At 35.7% G+C, this 25,279-nt stretch overlaps 1 protein-coding gene across 1 annotated transcript; it reads right to left on the reverse strand.

Annotated features, from left to right (window-relative positions):
• Positions 1-23,917, reverse strand: LOC146140417 (aminopeptidase Ey-like). The gene is made up of 23 exons (XM_083392624.1): positions 23,839-23,917; positions 23,315-23,448; positions 19,617-19,792; positions 19,046-19,276; positions 18,611-18,767; positions 18,261-18,392; positions 16,790-16,916; positions 16,407-16,561; positions 15,791-15,904; positions 15,317-15,430; positions 15,126-15,191; positions 14,983-15,048; positions 14,454-14,647; positions 13,995-14,083; positions 12,456-12,580; positions 11,612-11,667; positions 4,246-4,393; positions 3,875-3,963; positions 3,231-3,338; positions 2,822-2,947; positions 1,423-1,608; positions 1,132-1,201; positions 1-243 (listed from the first exon to the last, which is right to left on the reverse strand). The coding sequence occupies exons 1-23, from the start codon at positions 23,915-23,917 to the stop codon at positions 1-3; spliced, it is 2,985 nt and encodes a 994-aa protein (XP_083248750.1).
• Between the last annotated feature and the right edge of the window lie 1,362 nt (positions 23,918-25,279).

The raw sequence follows: 25,279 nt of genomic DNA on the forward strand, positions 1-25,279 counted from the left end.
CTAGTAGGGCTTCATTGTGAGAAGATCCTTCTTGAAAGCGAAATCAAAATCAGGCAATCTGTTACGCTTGTACATTCTCTTCTTTGGAGTGGGAGGGAAAACTTTGACAGAGCTTCCCAACCACGCCCCGATATCTGCTTCATGCTGACTTCTCCACAAGATGTTCGTTTGCACATCACTGATGTAAGAGTTAAGGGTTGAGGTCCACGAGGCAGAATTTGCAACCAACTTCAACGACTCCAGCTGGACATAAAGAAACACGTTATCCAATACATACATCAACGAACTTTCAAAAAAGAGCCAATGGCAGAAGCGGACCACGGTTTTTATTTGAATGGGAATGGAAAAAAGCAGTTTCGCCATTTGCTTGGATCATCGCGTCACTTATCGTGTGTACTGCGATTTGATTGTGAATATACTCAACGAGCAATATCAAATGAGTGTAGAGCCTTTTTCTCGTTCAAGAAGTTAAGAACACGTAGTTTTAGCGCCCTGTTGCTTGGTTTGGAGTAAGATATGTACAAGAAACGTGTGAGAGACTTGGGCAGCCGTCGGTCTCCGACTTGCTACCGTCTACCGCCTTATACTTACCTGAAGCATCAACCCTCGCTAAAGCTGCAAATATTTTATTTTTATAATGGTTTGAACTGTAAGGTTTTACTTGCAATACAAAAGCTATATTACAAAGATGTAAAAGTGTTATCAATTTGCGCAAGGCAAGACACGTCGTCTTACCAGGATAAGTTTAGGGGTATTATGCATTTTAAAATACCTTTTAATTTAAAGTGGCAAAAAGTATAGTTTTAAAAGGGCTTTTATTTCAAATTTGTAGTTCAAATTATTACCATTTATTGTTGTATTACATCAATAGAAAACATTTTCGTGCAGCGTTAAATAATGTATTTATATCGGTAGAGTTGTCATAACGCTCATTCGAGTCAGGGGTGAGACGTGTGGTGGCTAAAACATTTTATCAAAACAGGCTAAGCTATATTATAGAAACATATATTTATTTCGAAACATTTTACGTAGTTTGATAAGCAAAAATTTCAGTACACTCCTAAACGCATTTCAAACTTCCGTTTATATTAATTTATCTGTTTTTAGACATGTCACATGCCACATCCCTACCAGTGCAATGTCAAAGTCCGTTGAAAATCGCCTCACAGCGGCGTTGATGATGTTGTTTGCTGCGCTTGTACTTCCACTTAATATAAGAAATAAACAGTTCATTTAATATTAGCAAATAAACAATTAACCCAATATAAGCAGATACAACAGTTAACTTAATATAAGCAAATAATCAATTAACCTAATATAAGCAGATAACAGCTCACTTAATATAAGTAAATTAACGATTAACTCATTGAGAAATTTAAACAAAACGAACGGCAGCTATTGTCAATCAATGTTTTTACTTACCCCGCAGTAACGTCATCCCAGTTGTCGTAGAGGTATGAAAAGGCTGGGTATTTTCCATGTTCGTGTCCGGCAATGTAAGACAGGGTTCGAGAAAGTTCAGACTTGGGCACTCTGACTTCATCATTGAAGCAATAGTCGAGATAACGATTAATGATCCATAGTTCTTTGCTACACGAGAGTGCGTATCTGAAAAATTGAAATAAAGTAAAATACTAGTCTTGTTTATAAAGAGCTATTGGAATAAATAAAACTTTTTGAATCAATGAGAAAAAACTTTTTTTCTACAAATGACCTGTGTTAGCCAATGGCTGCCACCCTTAATTTTTTTTTTCTATTTTCTTAATTGAAAATATTTTAAATTTAATTTTTAATTAAAAAAATATATTTAAAAAATAAATTGAACAAAATAAGAAAAAATAAGACAAACGGCGTACCTTATGGATTGTCAACACTGTCCCACCTAAGAAAACCATGCGCCTACATACTAGTCCTATATTTAACAAACTGCTTACCATTTTAGTTTTATTCATCTTCAAAAAAGGTGGCTTATAATAAATCAAAAGCCAATATTTGTTATAGTCGCGTTATTTAAACGTTGCTGCAGTGTGTGTATAAACATTTGCCGTAATTGCAACGTGGTTTCAATTATGAGTAAAAAAATTTGCAGTATTATTTTACTGCTATGTATAGAAGGGGTTCCTAAACGTTTTGAGCTGCAACCCACGTGACACCATTTATCAAAACTTGCGCCACCTCTTCGACAGATTCTTAGTTGTAAACTTCGAACATGGCCAAAAAGGTAATAAAAAGGAGAAAATTGTTTCCTAGCGAGTCCTTCGCCCCCCGCCCCCAGAATATTACGCTATCCTTAAAATTACTTTTTAGTAAGATGCCTGATTGAATCTTACCATTTGTTTAACCTATACTCGAGAATGGTTTGACCCGAGGATACCCATTTGTTATGTACACAGAGCCTTTGCCAATATGTTGGGCCTAATATTGTTGCTGCTTTTACAAGGGCTGCATTCTACTTTAATTGTGAAAGAGTATTTACCCGACCCATTTTATTCACATTACGTAACATTACTTTCGGGTGCATGTGACTACACTTTTATTTACACTTACACGGAAATGGTACACCTTACTATGCGGTGGTGATCAACAATCAACAGCTTGATGTCTTTATACGGTTTTAATCACGCCAAATCGGGGCATTGCCGTAATGCACATAATATATCACGCTTATTGCATAAGGCAACATATTATCGTTACAAGTAAATACCCTATTTAACCTGGGCAACGCCGGGTATTTCGCCTAGTCCTACATAAATCTAATTCCTGGAAATATTAAATGCAAGACAATCATTTATTGATATACAATGCATATGCGTAGTATTACCTAAGACTTCTTTGATAATCAATATCAGTGATAGAAGGGAGGACGTTCCACATGAAATCCCAATCTTCCACAGTGCCTTCCTTGATGGCGGTGCAGTAGACATCAGTACGGTAAAGCGTATTAAGGCTGAATGAATTTTGAAAAAAACATGTAACACGTTGTACAAAAGTTTCGTGTAAGTTTTGTGTTTGGATACGCAATGATATATAGGCTAATAAATAATATATCTTGCACAGTCATGGAATAAGTATTGGAATGGATTACAACGTTTTATTTTTAATGAGTTTGACAAAGTTAATTTGGATGGGATACAAATATTTTATTGGATTTGACCAATAAGTATAGCCGTTGAAAGTCTTGAGTTTGTTAAATAACTTTCGGTAAAGAATAATTCAAATGGATCTCTAACCTGACGTTAGGGTTGAGTTTCCAGCTTTCAAACAGAACCAAAGCCTCTGAAGTACAGTTCTGGCTTCCATAGTAACAAGCTGCGTCTATTGCTTCAGCCCGCGTCATTCTGTATATTTGCAACAATAACAAATACCCACTAGACAAGACTAGACAAAAGTATGCGTGTTGTAGAGTTCATCAGGGGGGGGGGGGGGGGCAGTTTATTAGTTGGGCTATTTTTCATGGTCTACTTTGGAGGGAGTGACTTGCCGGTTTGGTTTTATAATGGTTATTTAATCAGTGTGAATAGGGACGGTATAACAAATTTAAGACAGGGCGGATATACTTTTTAAAGGTATAGGTTAATTTAAGACGAAATACATTCAAATTTTTTTTTTTTATGTTTAATAATTTACTTAGCTTAAATAGGCAAGACGTGGTAAAAAGCATCGCAGGAAATATAATGATGCGTCATCAAGAATTAATGAGAAAACAAATTTGTATTAAGGAAACATGTAATGTGCACGTAATGTGCCGTATTCTGCCTATAGGTCTGCTCTTGACATAGAATATGGTAAGATAAACCACAAAGTTTGCAAAACGTTAAAACAAAAATTTACAAAATACAAAGCAGTCGACTTTAAACTAAATACCGTTACATACCGTGCGATAAATTCGGAATCAGATTTATTAGAGTCGTCCCAGCCGAAATGTTCGTATATCGACGGTTCTACCAAATCGACGACGAATTTCTGGAACACAACACAAATTTTTGCCATAAGCCTGTATATAGTATGGCTATCTTCAAAAACCGTATGAAATTAAGTAATTTTTTATTGGGATTTTAAGAGCAGTAAAATAGCAGACCAAATCAAATAGTTTTGTATACAAAAATATGACTTAAATTTATTATATAATCTTAACGTGGCAAATATGCAACCTGAGTAAAATCTGCGTTTAATATATATTTTTGTATTTATAAAGTTAGACTGAATTTCGAGTGGTATACTACAATTAACAAACCAATTTATTACCTTGAAGTCGCCATACAACGGTGACGCAGAAAGCATGTAATCAAAATACACCATCTCATCAGTAAAGGTCTCCCAGGGGATGTAATCAGTGTCTTGTATCAGGAACCGTGTTGTGTCAAGAGCGTAACTCACATGTACTTCGTTTGCCCTGAACAGTACAAATTATATACAGCGGGTGTAGCCAACTTATGTTTGATTGCGATCGACTGAAATATTTTTTAGAGACTCGCGATCGACTGGTTCGGTAAAAAAGTCAAAAGAAAAATTATTACATATTTTGAGCGATAATTGCATTTCAAGGCAGCGATGGAGGTTAATTTGCTACGTCAAAGAACGATTTATTAGGCTTGTCGAGGCAATAATTGGTCATTTTAATGTTCCGCTTGTGTGCGACAGCTACAGTAATGACGTAACACATATTTGAAGTGATCGACCAGGTGGAATATGGCGATCGACCGGACGTGTTGGGTACCCCTGATATACAGGGGAATGATATATAGGTAAACCTTTTTTAGAACATCGCTCACTCCGAGACAATTACGTTTGGAAACGAAGAGGATCGGAAACCCGGTTGTCAGATATCAGTCCACTAAAACCAATTTTTTTCTGCATCGTAATCCTTTTATTTTATTTAGGCCCACGGCCACAGGCCAGAAGTGACCCGCGGACTCTTTTTATTGACCTGTGATCTTATTTTTTTAGGCCAGTAATGAAATCAAAACAATATTTTTTATTTACTCCCAGGCGAGTCGCCGGGCCACACATAGATGCACTTGCTCCCTTTGCTTTACCTGACGGCCAAACTTATATTTTTTGAAATAAATAAACGCAAATATTATCTCGCTTCGCGCTATAACTTAGTATGTTTTGAATTATGTCATTCCAATGCATGAAGGCCAAACTGAAAGAAAAGCATTTTTTCGTGCTTAGCGCGATGGATTTACTTCTGTTGTGTAATTGCACATGAGTTGTTTAAAAACGGGACGTTTCTAAAGAATACATGAATTATGACGTAATTGTGACGTTATATTTCCCCCGCCAACTCAAATACAGATACGCCATTACATCTTTGGCCCGACATATGTAACGAATTGCTTCTGTTGGCCCGCGACAAAATATAGTTGAACAACGCTGATTTAGGCATACCAATATCCATTAAAAACAGTATTATGGTAATAGTGATTAGCAAGATATTTTTACACTGGCTTAAAGCATATAGCAAAGTATTGTAGAAAGCCGAGAGGTAGTTTAGAAAACACTCTTGGAACTATATTTCGTGGAACTTGGCCACGAATGATTACGAGTTTTACAGAAAAGTAAAACCATAATAGTCTACTATATATTTAGTCAACGAAGAATGAAGTTCGTCGGCAGCCGGCAGCACAGAAAAACTATGTTTACTTTGAAATTATATTCTACTGTTTCGCTACTGTGAACATAAACAGACAAAAAACCTTAAGTTTCCTTATGCTATAAGAGAGGGTTTGTCACTGTATTCGCAGAAAAATTTAAAGGAGTTGGTTAGTGGAAAAGCAAGGTACCTCAACTCGGGGGATCCCAACCGGGGGACTATGGCCCCTTAGTGGTTCATGAGCCTTTCAAGTGGGCCATGAAACAATTTGAAAAATAACAAAGATTTTAATTTATCATCTCTAAATCTACTCACTATAACAAAAGGGCAAAACTGTTCAATCGTACCCTAAGCTTAATGAAATTGTCATGTCATTGCTGTTGCCTCTCCAATCAACATATCTTTGTTAATGTGGGTTTTCAACTTGTTACTTCTGAATACAAAGCAGCGCAGTGTCTTAGTCAGATATTCAATGTGACATGCGGCTGACTCTTTCCACCACCAAACCAGCAATTAAGACATTGTCAGAGCAAAAAAAGCTCAACCATCACATTAACCCAGGGGTCGGCAACCTACGGCCCGCGGGCCGGATCCGATGTAATTCATCCGGCCCGCCGCCTCTTTGACAAATTAGACACGAGTCAATTTCACTTACTTTTTGACTATTTTAACTACGTAAGTGCTAATCGTCATCTCCTGTCAGGTTTGTTTACGTTTTGACGCTGTCTTTTCACTTACATTAGCGCTTCTTTACCGTTGCCACGTAGAAGGAAGCCAAGTGCGTCACGGAGAGACGGAGAACGTATTCAAAATGTTGGACATATATATTTTAAATCTTTTAAAATCTACAAGTTTTTTAAATCTACAAGAAATTTAAAAAATGCAGGTAGGCCTATATCACCCCCCCCAAAAAAATCGCGCTCGCTTCGCTCGCCAGGTGCGCCTTCGCTTTAAAAGGTTAGGAAACACTCAGCTAGATAAACCTTAAATGTTATCGCGTTTCCTCCAAGTAGTTTACACTTTTCATTAGCAGTATGGATGACGACGTGTCAACTCGAAGTTTAAACTAAACAAACGCTTTTTTTCGCTCTTTTCCCCAACACTTTACTGCCTCCTTAAATGTAATTAAACACATTTTCAAGTGCAAAAACGATCCGAAGCCCGCCTGATTCACAATTGTTCTAACATGAAAATAACACAATTCTAAGTTATCATTTTGTGCGGCCCGCAGAGACCTTTCTGGGTTTGGTTTTGGCCCGCGACTAGAAAAAGGTTGCCGGCCCCTGCATTAACCGAATATGTAATAACTAATTAATGTACTATCATGTTTATTGTGTGTTGTATTTATATTTCTTTATCCTTTCAACTGCCGGTTACTGTATAAACCATTTCTTTTAATTAAAATGACGTTTCTTCATTTTTTTTTGTAAAGGTTTAAAAAATTAGGAGGGGGCATTGATTTCTCAAAATTTTCAAAGGGGCCACGGTGTAAAAAAGTTAGGAACCCCTGCTCTAACTAGTCGCAAGTAAAGTCTACATGCATTTTAATAGTTTGGGCTTTACCGGTTGAATAACACGACACTTTAATTCTAATTGGGAAAGCCGATAAACAATCATTCTACGCATTATGCTAAAACTTTGTTAATGTTAGAACATTGTTTTTGAGGTAGGAAAAGTAAGTTGATTGAAAAAACGAATGCTCCGTATGGACTTTGCACGTGTAGCAACTATGTACCTGTACCACTGTCTCGCGGCAACTACTTCTGCCAAACGATATGCGTTATTCTATTTACCGCCCTCCTCTCGTGTCTGCTTATATACTCTGCATCTACTGTCTTTGTCAGAGTTCTTATTTGACTCACAGCCAGGCCAGAAAAACCTTCTCTGGGGCCTTGCTTACCTCCTACTCTGCGACCTTATGCTATGGCAGGGATGGCGAACCACTGTCACCAAAGATTTTTAATGACCCACTTGCCTCTCTAGAAATACCGAAATGTTATCAATCATTTTCATCAAAAGGATAAATGCAAAAAAAACAGTTCTTCGTTAGATAGCACTATACTGTTTAAATCAGGGCTGCCCATCTGTGGGTCGTGCAAAACTGTTTTAGGGTGACGATTTTGCCTACATTAACTGCACTTCAACAAATGCGTGCAGAAAAGCAGACAACTGAAAGCATTTTTCTATCGCTGTAAAACGTAAAGGGTCGCAATCCTGGGAAATTAAGAGTTCGCAGACAAAAAATTCTGAAAACCCTGGTTAAACCAATAAACAATGCAGAAAAGCTTTCTGCTGATCTCCTGTATTCCCATAAAAAATGCTGCTGCATTACTAACCTATTTAGCTTCTTAAATTTGTGGTAATCCAAATTTGGAAATCATACAAAAATTACCAACCCAGACAATGATACTTGAAACGACCTTGCAGCAAATTAGCAAATAATTAAATAAATGACACATTTGAGCATTTTGTAAGGATTAAGGTCGTGTTTGTGACCCGCGCGAAAAAAAGGTTCGCCATCCTCTTAGTGGTCGGCAATATACAATACAAGATGCCCTACAAGGGCACCAACTAGCGAAGATACGGCTCTGGGTAAAAGGATACGCATCTCTTGAGGTATTGCACGAGTACATTAAACCAGGGTTTCCCAAACTGTAGTCCGCGGACCATTGGTGGTCCGCGACGACTGCACAGGTGGTCCGTGGAGATATGAAAATAAATTAAAAAGTTACGCATATACGTTGCACAGCAGGGGTCGACAATCTACGGCCCGCGGGCCGGATCCGGCCTGCTAAAGCAATTTATCCGACCCGCAGCCTCTTTGACAAACTCACGAGTTCATTTTCTCATACTTTTTGACTATTTTAACTATATGTAAGTGCGAAGCTTTGCGTTAACGATCTTTATACGTCAGATTTGTTTACGTTTTGATGCTGTCATTTGAACTAGATTAGCGCTTCTTACGCTGTGGAAGACTGACTGCCAAGTGCCAAAATGCGTCGCGTACAAACGGAAAACGTATTCAAAAATATTGGACATACATTTTTAGTTTTTAGTTTTGATATGTAATACAAACTTGCAAGAAATTTGAAAGAAATGCCGGTATACCCCCCAAAAGAAAATCGCGCTCGCTTCGCTCGCCAGGTGCGCCCGGTCTTAAATATATTAACAAACACTGAACTAGATTAACCATTAAGGTAACGCGTTTTCTCAAAGTTGTTTTATTACACTTTCCAATATAAATGACGACGTGTGGACTCGAATTTTAGACCAAGCAAACGGTTTTTGTCCCGCTTTGCGCCAATACTTACTGCCTCCTTGAAAGTAACTAAACACGTTTTTAACTGCAAAAACACATCCGATCCCGCCTGATTTACAGTTGTTCTAACATTTTAATAACATAATTCTTAATTAACATTTTGTGCGGCCCGCAGAGACCTTTCTGAGTTTGGTTTCAACCCGCGACTAGAAAAAGGTTGCCGACCCCTGTTGTATAGTATGTGTATCTCTTCCAAAGATAATTAAATTGCTGCAGTTATTCACAACTTATTGATTTCGAAAGCTTTTGCTATCCAGTATGGTAAAACTTACTTGGTGCGCATTGAATTTATGATGAATTGATGGTTTAAGCAGAGGGAAGCAATCCCATTCGTCCCATTGATTTTGTCAGTTTCATAAATATATAAAATTTGGCTTTATTTAGTTTTTGCTTTGTATAGCGGTCCGCTAAAAAACAGATTTACAAATAGTGGTCCGTGGTCCAAAAAAGTTTGGGAAACCCTGCATTAAACAATACCTGTTTCATTTAGTCTAAATTTAACCGTGTCTTTTGTCAGGTGGGGAAGCGTTTTTACGCATGCTTTGCTACATGTATGCTGGTATCATACGAGATTATAATTTAGTGTAGAAAGATTGACGTGAATAACAGTGTCACAATCATTTGAGTATATGTGGGCATGGCACTTGTCAACCCCCTGGAATTTCAAAATGCGATTATTAGTATTATTTATAAGTGTAATATGTATTACTTATGAAGGTTAAAAATATTATACATTATCCATCGCCCCCAGTTGCATATCCAGGGGGTGGGAGTTCTTACCCCCTTTTTGTAAGTGATATCATCGTTTTTTGTTCGTTTTTGTCATGGTTTAACAAACTGTTCGAAGCGGCGTGCTTTTTAAGTAATTGGGTCACGCGTCTTAATCTAATGCGAAACCAAAATCGAGCGCAAAACGCCGTTTTTCGTCTTTTGTTTGATAGACCGTAAACGCTGGAAGTTTTTCTCTTTCATTATTTGTTTAGGTTGACTGATTTGCAAGTGTGTATTCGACAATTGACAACGCTAGGTCAAACCTACTTTTTTTTTTCTCGCTAAAAAACGAGTTATACGCAGTATGTTCCTCGCTGTTCGGTCTCTGCGCTAATATCCGATGTTGGTGTAACATCGACATTTGTTTAACTGAAGCAGATTCTTAAAAGGAGGTATAATGGTGACTGTCGTGCGCGTTTCAAAGTCTCCATTTTTAAGTAATGATGCTTAACGCAAAATTATGCTCTTTAAGCATACTCTTAGACCACGTGCTAAGTGTGCAATGGACACAACTTATTTCCCCTCAACCGCAGCTTGTAATTTAGCTGACTTGGCACACAGCTCGGCGCAGATGTTGCGCTAATCGTGGCGTAATAACACCCGGAAAAACGATCTTCGTTTAGTATTGCAGGTGGTGAAAGACGTGCTTGTAATTTAGCGCTCGTTCCGTTCATGGAACTTGAAACCTTCGCTGCTGATAGTCGAATTATGTGTGATTCTACCACAATTAATCACACAAATTTCACGGTCTTGGTTGTTTTTTTGCGTGAAGTTAACGATTGCACACCGTGATTTCGCAGCTGGCGCCTGACAGGATTGTCGACGACGCACGTGGTCGCTTTTGCTGGACGTATTTGGCTGTTTCTGATTAGTTTTTTTATCACGTCTTGCAATCACCATTTTATGACGTCACACTGTGACTGTTTTATGACGTCATTATTCATTAACGTCAGAAGAAAAATAGGGAATTCCCTAAGTTGAAAATTCAGGACCCCTTTTTTGATTTTCTGGTTACGCCCCTGATTGCCCTCCCTGGAAAATTTTCTGCGGGCGCCCCTGTATGTGGGCTGTAGTGCAGTTTGCAGTTACTTGGGGATGATATTACCCAACGTTGTGGTATTTATAAAGCAGTTTAATTTTTGGAAGCAATCGACGGTAACGGTAAGAACAGTGGTGGGATTCATATTTTTTGTCAGCCGGTTCTATCACAAAAGTCATATATTTCAGCCGGTTCTGTTACAAAAAGTCATATTTTAGGGGAAATAATTAAAGTAGTTGCAAAAACATGATGCAATCCCAGGTTCCAGCAAATATTGCGAACTGCGAACCGGCTGAATCCTATCACTGCTAACAGCCACACCAGCAGCAGTCGGCTCATGATTTGTACTTATGACGCAACAATTAATTTTTCAGAAAAACAATCACAAAAGGGAATACTACAATTATAAAAATTAAAACTTGTATAATTGCTATACGTGCAAACATTGCACGTTTTGAAAAAAAACAAACACGTGAGCTACTTGGATCCCAAAATTAATGTATGGAATAAGATACAAATACCATTAACCAGTCATGCTAACCGGTTCGCTGATCGCATAAAATTCCGCGAGACGGTTTTAGAGAACCGGTGCGAACCGGCTGAATCCCACCACTGGGTAAGAAGGTGCATTGAGCAATCACATGAAAAACTATTTAATGGTTAGTTTTAACAGCAACTATTTTTGTGCACGAGACAATCATTGCATAGTTTGTGTTATAATAAAATATGGTAAACAATGTGCGCGAAACACGCTATGTTGCATTGCTCGAACGAATATTTTACTAAAATAACAAACATTGGATAAACATCACACTATGTCAAACGCTAAAAAGACTTTCGGGCCGTTTCATACTTCATAATAATCTACTTCAAAACAAGGTCTTACCTAACAAGGTTGAAAGCGTCGTCTATCAGCTGAGCTCTGTTTTGAGGAGAAATATCCTAAAAACGAACATTACATTTTACAATCGATTAGGAAAACAAGACAAATAAATTAACAGTTTTACTCTGCAATTAAACTGTAAACAAAACACAAGCACGCTGTTGTGCAGTGTGTTTTGTACGCGCTTTTTGCTAATTATAGTTAAGGTTGTTCAATATTGTTTACTTTATCTAGCAAACCTTAAGTAAAGAAACAGAAATCATTAGTTTGTTCACGACAATTTTTGTTGCCGTATACTGAACAGAAATATAGCCGAGGTGTTAAATTGAATCACATAAAACGATTCACCTTGTTTGGTATATTAATTAGTGACTTAGTCGAGGTATGAATCAAAATGGAACCAATGTAATATTTGCTGTCGTATTTTGTGACTTATGATGTTCAAGAATACTGGCTGCATATAATATGATAACTCTTAATTATTTATAGTTAAGCAGATAATGTTGTGCTCAGTATTTAAAAGCGATTCTTTATAAAGTCTGTTTTAACTCTTAATGAGAAACAATTTTTTAAACATAAAAATTATTTGTATCCACCATTACTTCTTATATAATATCAATTAAGACAAATAGTGATCAAAAATACCTAAAACCATTTTAAACATAGTTTAATAGTTACTAACTTAGATTGTAGACAAAATGAACGTAATAGTTAACACTAAATTTACACAAACGTGGCTCGCACGTAATTATAATTTGTTTTTAAAAACAAAACCACCAGTCTATTATGTTGCAACTATTTTATTTTTTGTAAACTGTTTTTTAACTTCATAAAACAATGAACCCACCACATAGTTTGGGCCTTCGAGCATCTCCAATATTTTGTCCAAAATGTCCCTATCGTACTTGACGCGATAGAAACCATTGGCATGGTGGTTTCCAATGATGAATTCGGGATCAGCCCGAAAGTTTACTGCGAATATACCATGGCATTTTGTTATGGTGCGCCCTTTTGAAAAATAAATTTTCGGACATCATTTAGCTTAAATCTGAGTGTAATTTTTGTCGGACAAATGAACTTTTCGTCCGATTTAACCACAACATTCAGTTCCGATTTAAGTTAAATCAAGACGTATTTAAATTGGAAATTTATGCTGTCTGATTTAGGTTAAATCAGAAAATAATTAATCTCTTTAAATTAAATCGGAAAGTTATTTGTCCGTCTGAATTAAATCGGAAAGAAATACATTCCGATTTTAACGCCAGTGTTTTTTTATAGGACGTATCAATATTAGTCGATTTCTTGTTATGTCTATATCCAATCTATTTTGTGTTTTTAGAGGCACATGATTCTTGCTGAAGATTTTTTCTACTTTTCGATAACCAAACTAATTTGAAACAAAATAGATATGTGTGGCGCGCTACATGTGATCATGCTACCAATTCAGCAAATATCAGAGCAAGAAATAACTCAAATCTGGGTAAGAAAATCTTTTTTACCCTAATGATGGCAAGAAAATATCGAACATAAAAGTCATCAGTCACAGCTTTCCACCAGAAACTAAAGTTACCCATTGAAATTCTACCTAAAGAATTTTGATTTAAATCCCAAAAACAATGAAAAGCATTTTTATATTCAAAAAGCCCTATTGCTTATTTTTAGAAAAACAAAAATGGCGCTGGCGTCGTGTGACCACAGAACAGTTTAGGTTACATAACAAGTTCACTACAAAATGTAATGGATTTATTGGGCCAAGAAAGTAATATTTCTTACCACATGACTTCTAGTATGTTTAAAACCTATAGTATAATACGGTTTATTGAAATATATCTCGACGTTTCGTATTGTTGAGGAGATAACCTAAGGTCTAAAAAATCACAAGAACACTCTTTATCAAAATGTTAGGCCTCCAGTTTGAATAACAGTTTGTATTTTGAACAGCTTAACAAGGCAAAAAGCGGAAATTTAGCGTGATAAAGTCAATGTTCTATTGGACAGGAAACACACACCTAAACACAAACCAGTTTGATTTTAGCTTAAGGCAGAAATTAAATTTGACTAATTTTAATACGCTCTACAAACCACTGGTGTTAAAGGTAACTTAAATCAAAAAGTTAATTTGTCATCTAGCTGTTGTCCTATGGAATTTAAATCGGACAAAATTACACTCCGATTTAAGCTAAACCGGATGCAAAAGTTTAGGCGAATTATTTTTTTCGAAAGGGGCCCAATATTTTGTTCACAAAACTTGTTATAAATTAGCCAATAAAGTAGATGACCAATTTTCCCGTAGTAGACAGATAACCAGTACATATCCCCAGTTTAAATTGCTTTAACAAAAATTGAAGTACTAATTATAGTTTAGATGTAACATGTGACGTCTTACGATCAGTTCCTGGCAGGAGCCACCTGTACGCCGTAACAAAAGCTGCAGTTGTTTTTTCTTTGTAGCCGAAGTAAACATACCACTCATAACTGAAAACAATAAAAAGCGTCACTTAACAAATCCATAAAGGTATAATGGTTTGAATTCAGGCTCCGAATCCAGGTGTAAACTTATGATTTTACCTTGGGCAACCTATTCATCAAAACTCACAAAGGTCTATTGGACCGTAATCAATTTTACCAACAATTTTGTTTTAAGCGGGTGTTTTTTTTTGTTTTTTTTTGTAAAAACTATTAATCAGGGCCGACCTGCCCATGTATCTATCTTATATTGTCGTTTTAGGAATATTTTGTGCGTATTTCGAATATTTTTTTAGCTCTGCTAGGGTCTGATGGCACAACATCTTATATTTTATTGTTTTCGAAAAAACCGAAACATTTTAATGTAAAGAGGACTCACTTGTAGGTTTCGCTTCCCGGAGTGCTTACAGGAGTATCTTCGGGGTCCACAAGGAAGTACTTCTGGCTGACGACGTAATCTTCTGCACCTGCACCCCGACTTACTGTGAGGAGCGGGTAGCCCATTTGCAGCGTCCAGCTTTCAAGAATCAATTGCAAGTCGGCGTCAAATCTCAACCCGTTCTTTTCTGCTTCCTAAAATTTATGTTTCTTTTTGGTTATTCTACATGAAACTTTTGTCGTATAGTTTGATTGTTGGCTACTTATTGGATTAATTAAATTTCCTGGTCACCATAGAAAAATTAGTGCCGCCTATTTGAGGATTGATATTGTTTTATTGCAGGACACAAGGTTTTATGTATGTCAATTTGGTACTATAATATGAACCATTCTAAGTCAAATGCAAGGCAGATTGTTAATAGTTAAGTTTAGCCATTCTCTGTAAAACCTGCTGAAGTCATATGTGAAAGTCACGTTCAACTTTAAGTGACGTTGGCATAACACAATGTATACGATATTTATAGTCTTACGTCAATCCAGTGCTTGAACAAATCATCGTGTACTGCGTTTCCGTAAGCGAATTCATTCAAATAGTTCTACAAAACAGCAAAACAAAGCAAATATGTCTAATGTCATATAGTCTTTAAAACTTCAAAAAACTTTGATTAAGTACCTTCAACCCGTTGGTAAAAGTAGGTTCTCCCAGGATTTCGTTGAACATGCGGATAACGGATGCACCCTGTATAAAAGCAATCTCGGGTAAAAAATGGCAAACAAATCAAAAGATTGAGCATGTATTTCAAAGTAGTGGCAAACAGTAATGAAATCAGTAAATTCCTAAGGAGATACGCAAATAAAAAATACTTTGGAATATGTTATTGTCGAAAAGTATCCTTCCGGGTGTACGAGAGGATGTGAAGTAGAATATGAATCAACCGTCAAAGCTCCCTGAAGTTCTTCCAGAATGAACATCTCGTCCTTTTGTTATGGGAAATTACATACGATACGTGTAAATGCATTGACATTTAATAAGATGTATATAACTATAACAAAAAGATAAATTTTGAAACCTATTAAAGTTCTGCTTTAATTTTGTAAAATGGACCATCATTTTTTCCGAATTTGCCCATTCTTACAACTTATTATATTATATTAAAATAAGCCGATATATATGATAAATACGTAGCAAGTGATTACATTTATGATAGTTATTAACGTGCATGTTGTTTTCCCTATATTAACACATATATTGCTGCATCTTTTCGAAATGTAGAAGAAAAATCAATTTTCCCAACTAGTTCATCGCTTGTGAGTTATGTAATTTTTTAAATGGCTTACATTTTTCCATGTTGGTTGAATATGTTCCATTCCAAGAAAAGATACATAGGTCGCAAAACCTTCATTGAGCCATATTTCGTTCCACCACGCACAGGACACTAGGTTGCCAAACCACTGTAAGTTAACATACATGCCGAAGTTAAACCTTTCTTTGTTTTAAAAAATACCTGTACCCAAGTGTGGTTTTTCGTAGAAGTTAAAATCTCGTATCAATCTATAACAGCGTTTCTTAACCAGTTTTACGCCAAGATGCCCCTGGCATCCAAGGTGCACCTGGCATGCAAAAAAATTGCGATTATTCATAGAATATACACCTCAATTTTTCTCTAATTGCTGGTAGGTTTGTTTCAAATTGGCTCTATAATTGCATTGTCTCAAGTTCAATAAGATAATCCGTAAGAGAAAAATATATCAAAAATAGGTGTTTATATTTTAGAACTGCGGCGTACCTGTAACCTTTCGTGGCTCACCGGTTAAAAAGTGCTGTTTTAGAAAGACTAAGAAAACTTGCATATATCTTAAAGCAGCGAATTTTAATTTCACTTCACTATACTTTAGCAAGTTTAACTAAAATCATATCAACAAGGTAAGCTATAAGGTTAGTGTAAAGTATAACCTGGTGAGCAAGTTCGTGAGCGATGATATAAGTGATAAAGTATTTGCTTGTAATGGAAGAAACACCTTCTTCGTACAACAAATACTCGTGTCTATATATCACCAATCCCCAATTCTCCATCGCTCCGGCTCCGAAATCGTTTACTCCGATTTGATCTGGGACACAGTTTAGTTACATGTGTGATTGTTTTTTTTTTACAAGTTGTATTTTTCCTTTGTTTATTTTAACAAAATCTATTTTTTAAACGTCTAAAAAGTGCATCTCGCCTATAGAATGGCAACAAATTATTTTGAACGACCAAATTTTTTTACACATTAAAATTCTGAAATCTCTAAAATATTGTTATCAAAAGACTTCGTATTGGTTTTATTTTAATGTCCTACCTGATTTAGGGAAACTGTATGGTATGTCGTAGTAGTCGCCAAAGTAGTCCAGATATCTTGGTGTAATGTCAGCCGCGTATGTTGCCTCTTTGTTTTTAATAGATGCAGGCCTTGCATAAATCCTTGTCTTTGAAAAGCAATATATAAATCAACAACATTTTACAGTTTTGGGTCATCGCGTTTAACTGAATGAGTCGATGTGTCAGGGAATTCTATCCAGGATGGCAGCAAGATTCGCAATATACAACATTTATCATTTATACGTTTAGCATGTTTGCGTTTTGAAAGAATCTTTCACCCCCACGAGGCACAATGTACATAAGCTGGAACTATGAAAAAAGATTGTTTTCATCAGGTCCTATTACATCATAAACTCGATTAACCATTAATCCTACAGTTGAACAACCTCTGTTCTTTTGCCAACTTCGACAATACAACTGCAGACAATTTTCGCGCTCCGCGCGATTTTGTACTTTTGTTGACTTTTTTAACAAAAAGTCTTTTTGAGTGCCATTGCATGTTTTCATATCATCGATATTATAACTGCTCAATTTAATTACAATTTTGCTAATTTGTAGATAAACGATAAAAGTTATCCCCATTTCGAACTATTCTTTATCCATATTTTATAAATGATAACAGGCTAGCAACAGGGGACTCAACCTTTTTTGCACGAATCTATATCTATAATGTTTATGCAATATTGCTGTTATATATGTGTCGTCGCGTCTTTTGAAAGCACGATAACGCAATGTTTATTTTTTGCGCTTGACAATTTTATTTGAAGCATAGGAAAAATACCAAAGTGGGCGCGGCTGAAAAAAAAGGTTAAGAACCACTGACCTATAGTATATTTTTTACACCTTTTAATTGTGATTATGGATGGCGCAGTGTGAACTAAAAATTTAAACCTAACTAAGGAATTGTATTCCAGCCCTTTGTTGGCTTCTTCTTAAATGTAGCAAAAACCATTATGAATTGCAAAAAGTACTTTTGGGTTGACTCACATTTTAACGAAAACATTATGAGTTAAAATTTACTATTTTTGGCCCGCCGAGACTTTTCTAAGTTTAGCTTTAGCCAGTCACTAGAAAAAGGTTGAAAATAATAAGCTTACGACTACTTAAAGTTCACAACCTGAATTAAGGCTAACCAACATCTGTAAACATTAGTGTATTTTCCTATAAGTGGCGCAGTACATAAAATATATAAATGAGAACGTCAGATATGAGTTTACTAAATTTATCCTGTAAATCTGACCCTTAAAAACAGCATCCCCAAATTTACAATTGGTGTGATATGTCATGTTAAAAATAATGTATCAAGTTACAAATAAAATGTGTAGAAAAATTTATTTGCTAATATACTTTAGTCGAAAGTGGTTTAATATGTAGCCTATATAACTATATTTCAATTGTTTCACTGCACAGCTGCACCCCAAATTAATGGGTGATTAAGCCTTTAAATCTACCTGTACACCATCTTTTGTGAAGGTTTGGTTGAAATCAAAGTCACACACTACAAACGCAAGAAGGTAGGTTGGCATCACGAGGGTTGTGTTAAATACAGTTGCATCCCAAGTATTTCCGTCAATAACTTCTGTCTGCAGAAATAGCAAGATGTCCGGTAAATAGTTTAGTAAATATAAATAACTTGTAACAAATCAGACCGAGAAGAATAAAATTTCACATCTCATCGTTACTATGGTAGAAACAGAAACTATAGAATTTAAACATGTTTATAAAAACAAACATTAAACTTTTGCTTAAAAAGGAATGTTTATATTGGTTCAAGCTTAAAAATGATCGTGTTAGTACTTACCCCATTTGAAACAGCTGGCATGTTTGTGATTCCAAAGTAACCCTGATCGCTTCTGTGATATAAAGTTGTGTCGAATGTAGCTTTCATGCTCGGTTCGTCGAAGCATGGAAAGGCGTGACGGGATCCCCTAGTTTCCATCTGAGTAACCGCTATAATTCTAGAAGAACCAATACACATTTCAGTTGTTAAAGGCCCTTTTTTGCAAAACTAGCATTCCCGCCCTAAAAGTTTCAACCTAAGTTGCTAACACCAGCAAGTTACACTTCTTTATCTTAATCTTGTAATTGAATCTAGCCGTTTTGATGCGTATTTTGACACTCATTTAAAAAGTTCACATTGTATCTTTTTAACCACTCGAAGAACAAATGTATAGGCCTATACCATCGTAATTTAACACAAATAGTTTCAAACAGTTCACACGGTTAAACAATTAACCTTGTATCTCCAGACTCATTGACGTATGTGCTCCTATATAATCCATAGAGGTCTGTGCCAAGTGGACCCCAAAATGCTGGAGCATGAAAAGTATACATCACTCCCTCTTCACACATCGACGCTGTCCTGATCACCAAGTATGCGTTGGGGGCATAAAAGAAAAATTCGGCAATCGGAAAACCCTCCCCACTTTCGGTGGTTATCGTGAAGGCATCGGTGTAGTTCAAATCACTAAAGCAAAATACAGGTGAAGTTTTGTTTTGTCATTCATTTCTACATTTAAAGTACTTTTATAAAGATTAAATTTCACTTTAAAACGCTGTTCGTTAGGCTTATTTAATGACAGAAAATTTGTGAAACCATTAACAGAAGTTGGTAAACCAGTAAAACCCTTTTTTTAACGTATGAAAGTTGTTTTTCTTAACAAACACAGAAAGCTAAAGTGGTATCTTACCAAAAGTACGACATGCAGTGTTTGACTCAGGCCACTTGGGCACCTTAAAAATGCTGTCAAACCATTATGGGATTAAACCTAATAGAAAAACTGATAAGCATGTTCTTTTTTACTTACACGGAGTGAAGGATCAAGTAGTCGGTAGCATTGTTGCACATGTACGTAACAGAAGAAGAGCCGTAAAAAATGTTGGTGTCTGGAGCCAGGAAGATGTCAAAATCTGGACGAAGACTTAGTTGGTAATTGGTTGGCTTGAGTGAAGTCGGTAGCCGTTCATCTTTCCATAGTTCCGGCTGAACATAAGTGAAAGTAAACATTTTTTATTTCTGCATCCAAAGAATTTTAGTTGCAAACACGACACTTTGCAACGATGCACATTCAAACCGTTAAAAAAAGTATTGTAGTCGCTAGCCTAAAACAGCAGTGACCCAGAAAACCGAATTTATATAAAATTTTATCAAACCAGGTTAAAGTTGTTAACGTTTTTAAACCTAGTGTTAATCTATAAATAAGTAAAAAGGAAATCCACTTATACCTAATTGTTGGCACTCGCATAAAGCAGCCGTTTAATTGGCATAAATTGAACTGTTAAATGCGTTATCGTAATTTTACTTTTATTAGGGTTTTAATACACACATAAAATTTCAAGGGCGCGGGTTTGTCCGTTAACAGCAATTAAACCCTTATAATAGCGAACCCAGCAGCCCGATTTCTCTCAAAGCACTGATAACCACGAAAGTGCATCGCTAATTTTGCAAATTTAGCTCCAGAAGGTAATTTATTATTCTGACAAAAATCTGTTTGCTTATCTCACTACTGCTGTATATCACAATACCGTTCAATGTTGTTTCGGCAAACAACTCTTCGATGCCCGTGTGGTAAAGCCAAAGTTTTATTTCGTCTCGTGACTGGTGTTGAATGCTCACTTACCATGTGTGCGACTCTTTTACTGAATGCGTTTCCATTTAAAAATTGTATTTGAAAAATGCAACATATAAACACAAGTTTGTTCATTTTTATTTTTATAAACTAATAGCTGACTCAAAAGTCCCTTGTTTTGACAAGTCAAAACTTAACTGAAGAGTTGGCGATGAAACACTAGACGTACAGTTTCAAATGTACATCTTCAAACAGAAAAAATAAACTGAATTGGGTCAAATGATGTGAGCACACATATCATACGAATGTAAAATTTATTAACATATGTTAGGCCAGGGGTCGGCAACCTACGGCCCGCGCTTCTTTGACAAACTATGGACACGAGTCCATTTGAAATACTTTTTGAATATTTTAACTACGGAAGTGGTTAACTAGATCAGCGCTTCTTTACCGTTGCGCCGTGGATGGCTGCCAAGTGCGTCACGGGCAAGGGAAAACTTATTAAAAAGCATTGGGCATGTCTTTTTTTTTAATTTTTTTTTTTTGGCAATGTAATTAAAACTTGCAAGTAATTAAAAACAAATGCCAGTATACCCAAACAAAAATCGCGATCGCTTCGCTCGCCAGGTGCCCCCGGACATAAATAGGTTAGTATATACTGAACTAAATTATCTATTAAGGTTAACGCGTTTCCTCAAAGTAGTTTTATTACCATTTTAATTTGTAGTATGAATGATGACGTGTGAACTCGATTTTTAAACCAAACAAACGCTTTCGGGCTTTGCGCCAATACTTTACTGTATACTTAAATGTAATTAAACACGTTTTTAAGTGCAAAATAAGATCCGAGGGTCGCCTGATTCGCAGTTGTTCTAACATTTTAATGACACAATTCTTAGTTAACGTTTGTGCGGCCCGCAGGGCGCAGAGACCTTTCTGAGTTTGGTCCTCGCCCGCGACTATAGACCCCTGTGTTACGCTATGCATATGTTACGTGTTAACTATAGGTTTACTAGAAAGGAATTCTTATTATATTTTACGTATATGTTTTGTTAAAGGTTAAGTGCTTGGTTTTAGAATTTATTGGGTACACACATTTACAGGGAAACGGTTAATTGCTTTATTTTCCAGTTTTTCAAATTTCCAAGCAGGTCAAAGGGCGAAATTTCCAAACAGGTCAAATGATTTCATCCAAACTAAACATTAAACCGGCTAAACTGCCAGCAGGAGCATTTTAGACTGAGTCATTTGCCTGGCGTAAGTAAAATGTCCTATACTAGGGAAAAAAACTTTTTACTGTTAATCATTGTACGAGAAATTGTAAGCAACAGGCACCGGTATGATAAATATTGATTCGCCGAATTACATAATTTAAAAACGTTGTTGACCAAAATTTATGTTGTGTCATAGTTGAAATAAAATCAAAGTCCACCATTCGTTGGAGTGGTGGGAAGGAAATGGGCAATCTGCCTTTTTTGAAGTGAAACATGTGTGTATGTATAGAACGCAATAAATCTAGGTCGCTAAACCACCCTTATATTGAATCATTTATAAAACTTTGGTGTTAATTAAAACGAGTCAACATTTTAGTGAAAGCAGTTTTTAAAATCGAAGGTAAAAGACAAATTAATATTTCATCCGATTAAAGTCCATCTTGGTCCCCTTGATGATTTACGATAGATAAAGTCAATAATAATAATAAATCAGTTGAACAATGATAATAAAGCTTATATATATTCGTTTAATATATTAATATTACGTCTAGCATATTTATAATATTTAAGTCGGTTCTTCAGTATGAGAAAGTTTGCCGATTTTTTAATATCATTTGGTGCTTTTGATGTGTTTGTTTCAGCACGGACCCTTGTCGAAATACGTGATGGCAGTATTGTATTACGTTGGTGTTTGGGGGTTTAAATTTAAAAGTGATCTTACTTTCCACATGCTTGTTGTTGTTGTTTGCGATGTTAATACAACTAAAAGCCAAGAGTTTGTCTGACGATTCGCAAGTTATTTATTTGCAGTACATCTATTCATTAGATAAAAAAGTGTAATAATCATCGAAATTCACAACTTAATGAATTTTAATTATATAGGCCTACTAACATTTCTCGGCCACAGTTTGCGTGTCAGGCAACTTGGATGAAACCTTTTCCACAAGCGTTTGCTTACCTTTGAAAGCAAAGTCGTAATTCGGCAAGAGGCGTTAATCATAATGTGTTATGGCAACGAACACGTGACACTATTTGTAAGATGAATACCGTCGTTGAAAATTAATTGAAGCTAAATAAAAAAAATAGCGATGGAAGCTACGTTAAAAAGATTTTCATTACCATGCTATTTTAAAAGCAGTGGAGTTTCTCTTTCCATGTGTATTGAGTTTTAAATAAAAGTGTTTGGTATTTAATGCACATTTTGGCTTAATGACCTGAAAGCATTATCTTCATACGCAATGACTATCAATTTGATTATTTTATCATGACTTAATTTAGGACTACAGCCATAAGACTGAGAGAAGAACAATATAAACAATTTTCCCATACCGTCTCTCTACAGTTGTAGGCGCTATTTCGGCCATTTAGGCTTTTCGGTGAATTTAGGACTTATTCCAACGACTTGGGTTGATTCAGACGATAAGTTTCTATCCTGTCGTTAATATAACTTCTTCTTTGGCTTTAAGTCGTTGGTCTCATGTGGTATTACTTATAATACTATAGTTTTGTAGTTTTTTCTGCTCTAGCTCGTTTTGTGTGTACCCTAATTTATTTATCAGACGGCCTTATTGTTCATCCCAAATATAGGGTATGGATATAAGAGGAAATATTTTTTAGCATACAAAAACAGATTTAAACACCCAACTACGGCAAACAACGAATTTATTGAAGGTTGAAACGTGTTTAGAAAATCTCCTCAGGCGTACATAGGCATATACTTACCGCATTAGTCGTAAGAGGGCTGCTAGTAATAGGCCCTGCAGTGCTGGTTGCTGGTTTGTCTGTCGGTTTATCGGTGATAGGACCAGGGTCAACAGTGTCACACGTAGGTCGTCCCAACAGTCCAATAAGTAAACCTAAAACGTGCAATGTCTGGTTAAACATTCTTGCATAGTCACTTTCCACACATACAGCCTACATGAAATTACCCGGAAAATAAAATCATTGCATGTAGGACTGTAGGTCTATTTCAGAGTTAAAAGATGCTAACAGTTTTAATTACAAGCATTTTTTCTTTTCATATTTCTCTCGAAGCAAGGAAATTTTATTTATATAAAGAATAAAAATAGTCATACATAATGCACTTATTTATAATTAACAATACAGAACTTTATGCTATAAAAGAAATTGAAAAATATACTATACAATTTGTAATTTCGAATGAAAAATAACACAAAAGGCTGTTGAGATAAAAATAGTAATATATCACTCATGTTAAAAACACTAATAATATGCATAAAAATTACCTTCTGCAATAAAGAGACACACAACAACGACTCCAAATATAACAGCCGCTGTTGTGGACACGGCGAAACCTTTGCCCATATTTAAGATTTTGCCGATTGTTAATAAAAAAAACCTTCAAATTGATTAAACATTGTAAGTAGACATTTCAACCAACTTTGATTTTGTGTTTTTTGTTACCCAAAAATCAAAAGTTTTCTTCACTCCCGAAAACATTCGTAAATTTCTGCCAAAGGCTCTGTTTTACAAATATGGCCAGGCTGAAAATTAATTGGTTGTTTTTTTTAATTTAAACGTGTTAAATTTGCAAGGGCTTCTGGAAAAACTGTAATATAGATTGGGAATAATTTGAATTTGCGGCGGTGTGGTTATTTAAACAAGGTTTTATACAAGAGAAGGAATATTCCATACTTTAAAACGGTTAAACCTATAAGTTTTGAGAAACCCTGACTAATAAGTTTATCTGAACTAGTCTAACTAATAAAAATGATTTTTAGTATAACTCAAAATAATGCTAAAATCTCTGGGCTTTTTTATTTTCTATGTATGAACGTAACGAATCTTCCGAAAATTATGCATAGTTAAGTTTGAAATTTTAAAATACAGTGCCAGCAAAAACACGAATGCAAACCTGTTTTAGTCCGTGAATCGATTCGACTCGGCTTTTAAAGAAATTCCAAAACGAAATTTCTGGTTAATGATAAACAAAGATAACAGGGTCAAGCATTTGACGAACAGGCTGGCAAACAAACGTAAGTTGACGTACTTTCGCATATTTGCTTTGTAAGCCAGACACCCATTAATCAGTTGTGATAAACCAAGCAAACAACGAGTAACGGAATTTGGTCGCAACACACAAAATATTAGCGAGGGTGAGTCGTCCTTTTTGAGATCTTAAAGGATTTTGTCGAAAAGTGTTCTTAAAAGGGCAAGATTGCTATCAATTATAGTTTTCAAATTATGTGCTCAAATCATCCAAAACCTAAAGCAATCTATTAAACGAAAAATCTTTTGAATGTTTCTGTTTTATTATTTATGCCCTTGTTCAATATATCGGATATCAGTAAAGCAATAATGTAAAGTAGCCAATATTCTGGATTGTAAATTATTGAAATGAATAAACGTATTTGAAATGTTTTTAAAGCAATTTAAATAAATGAACAATAGGCGGGGAATCTGATTTCCCTTATTTGCTTTGACTTTAATACAATTCAATTATTTTTTTGTTTTCGTGTAAACTAAAGCTAAATGAAACAAAGACATGAATGTACTTCCAACACATGCGTTTATTCGGTTTAAATTGGCAAAAAACTTTTTACAATTCAAACGAAATGGGCTTAAACACATAAAAAGAATCGCATATTGTTAAAAATACTGGCACCCACGCTTAAAGTTGCAGAGAAGTATTTCAAAATATTTTGAATTCCATTTTGCGCTCTAATA

This window comes from Ascidiella aspersa, chromosome 6, assembly GCF_963924565.1.
Source record: "Ascidiella aspersa chromosome 6, kaAscAspe10.2, whole genome shotgun sequence".
Taxonomy (NCBI): domain Eukaryota; kingdom Metazoa; phylum Chordata; class Ascidiacea; order Phlebobranchia; family Ascidiidae; genus Ascidiella; species Ascidiella aspersa.

Bases quoted from the DNA above. Each gene is read 5' to 3' on its own strand.
- LOC146140417 (XM_083392624.1), bottom strand. From the start codon at position 23,917: ATGGGCAAAGGTTTCGCCGTGTCCACAACAGCGGCTGTTATATTTGGA. The intron at 15,192-15,316 runs GTATTTTTTATT...GCTTTTATACAG, and splicing joins CGACAATAACATATTCCAAA to GGTGCATCCGTTATCCGCAT. The intron at 2,948-3,230 runs GTTAGAGATCCA...AAATTCATTCAG, and splicing joins AAACTCAACCCTAACGTCAG to CCTTAATACGCTTTACCGTA.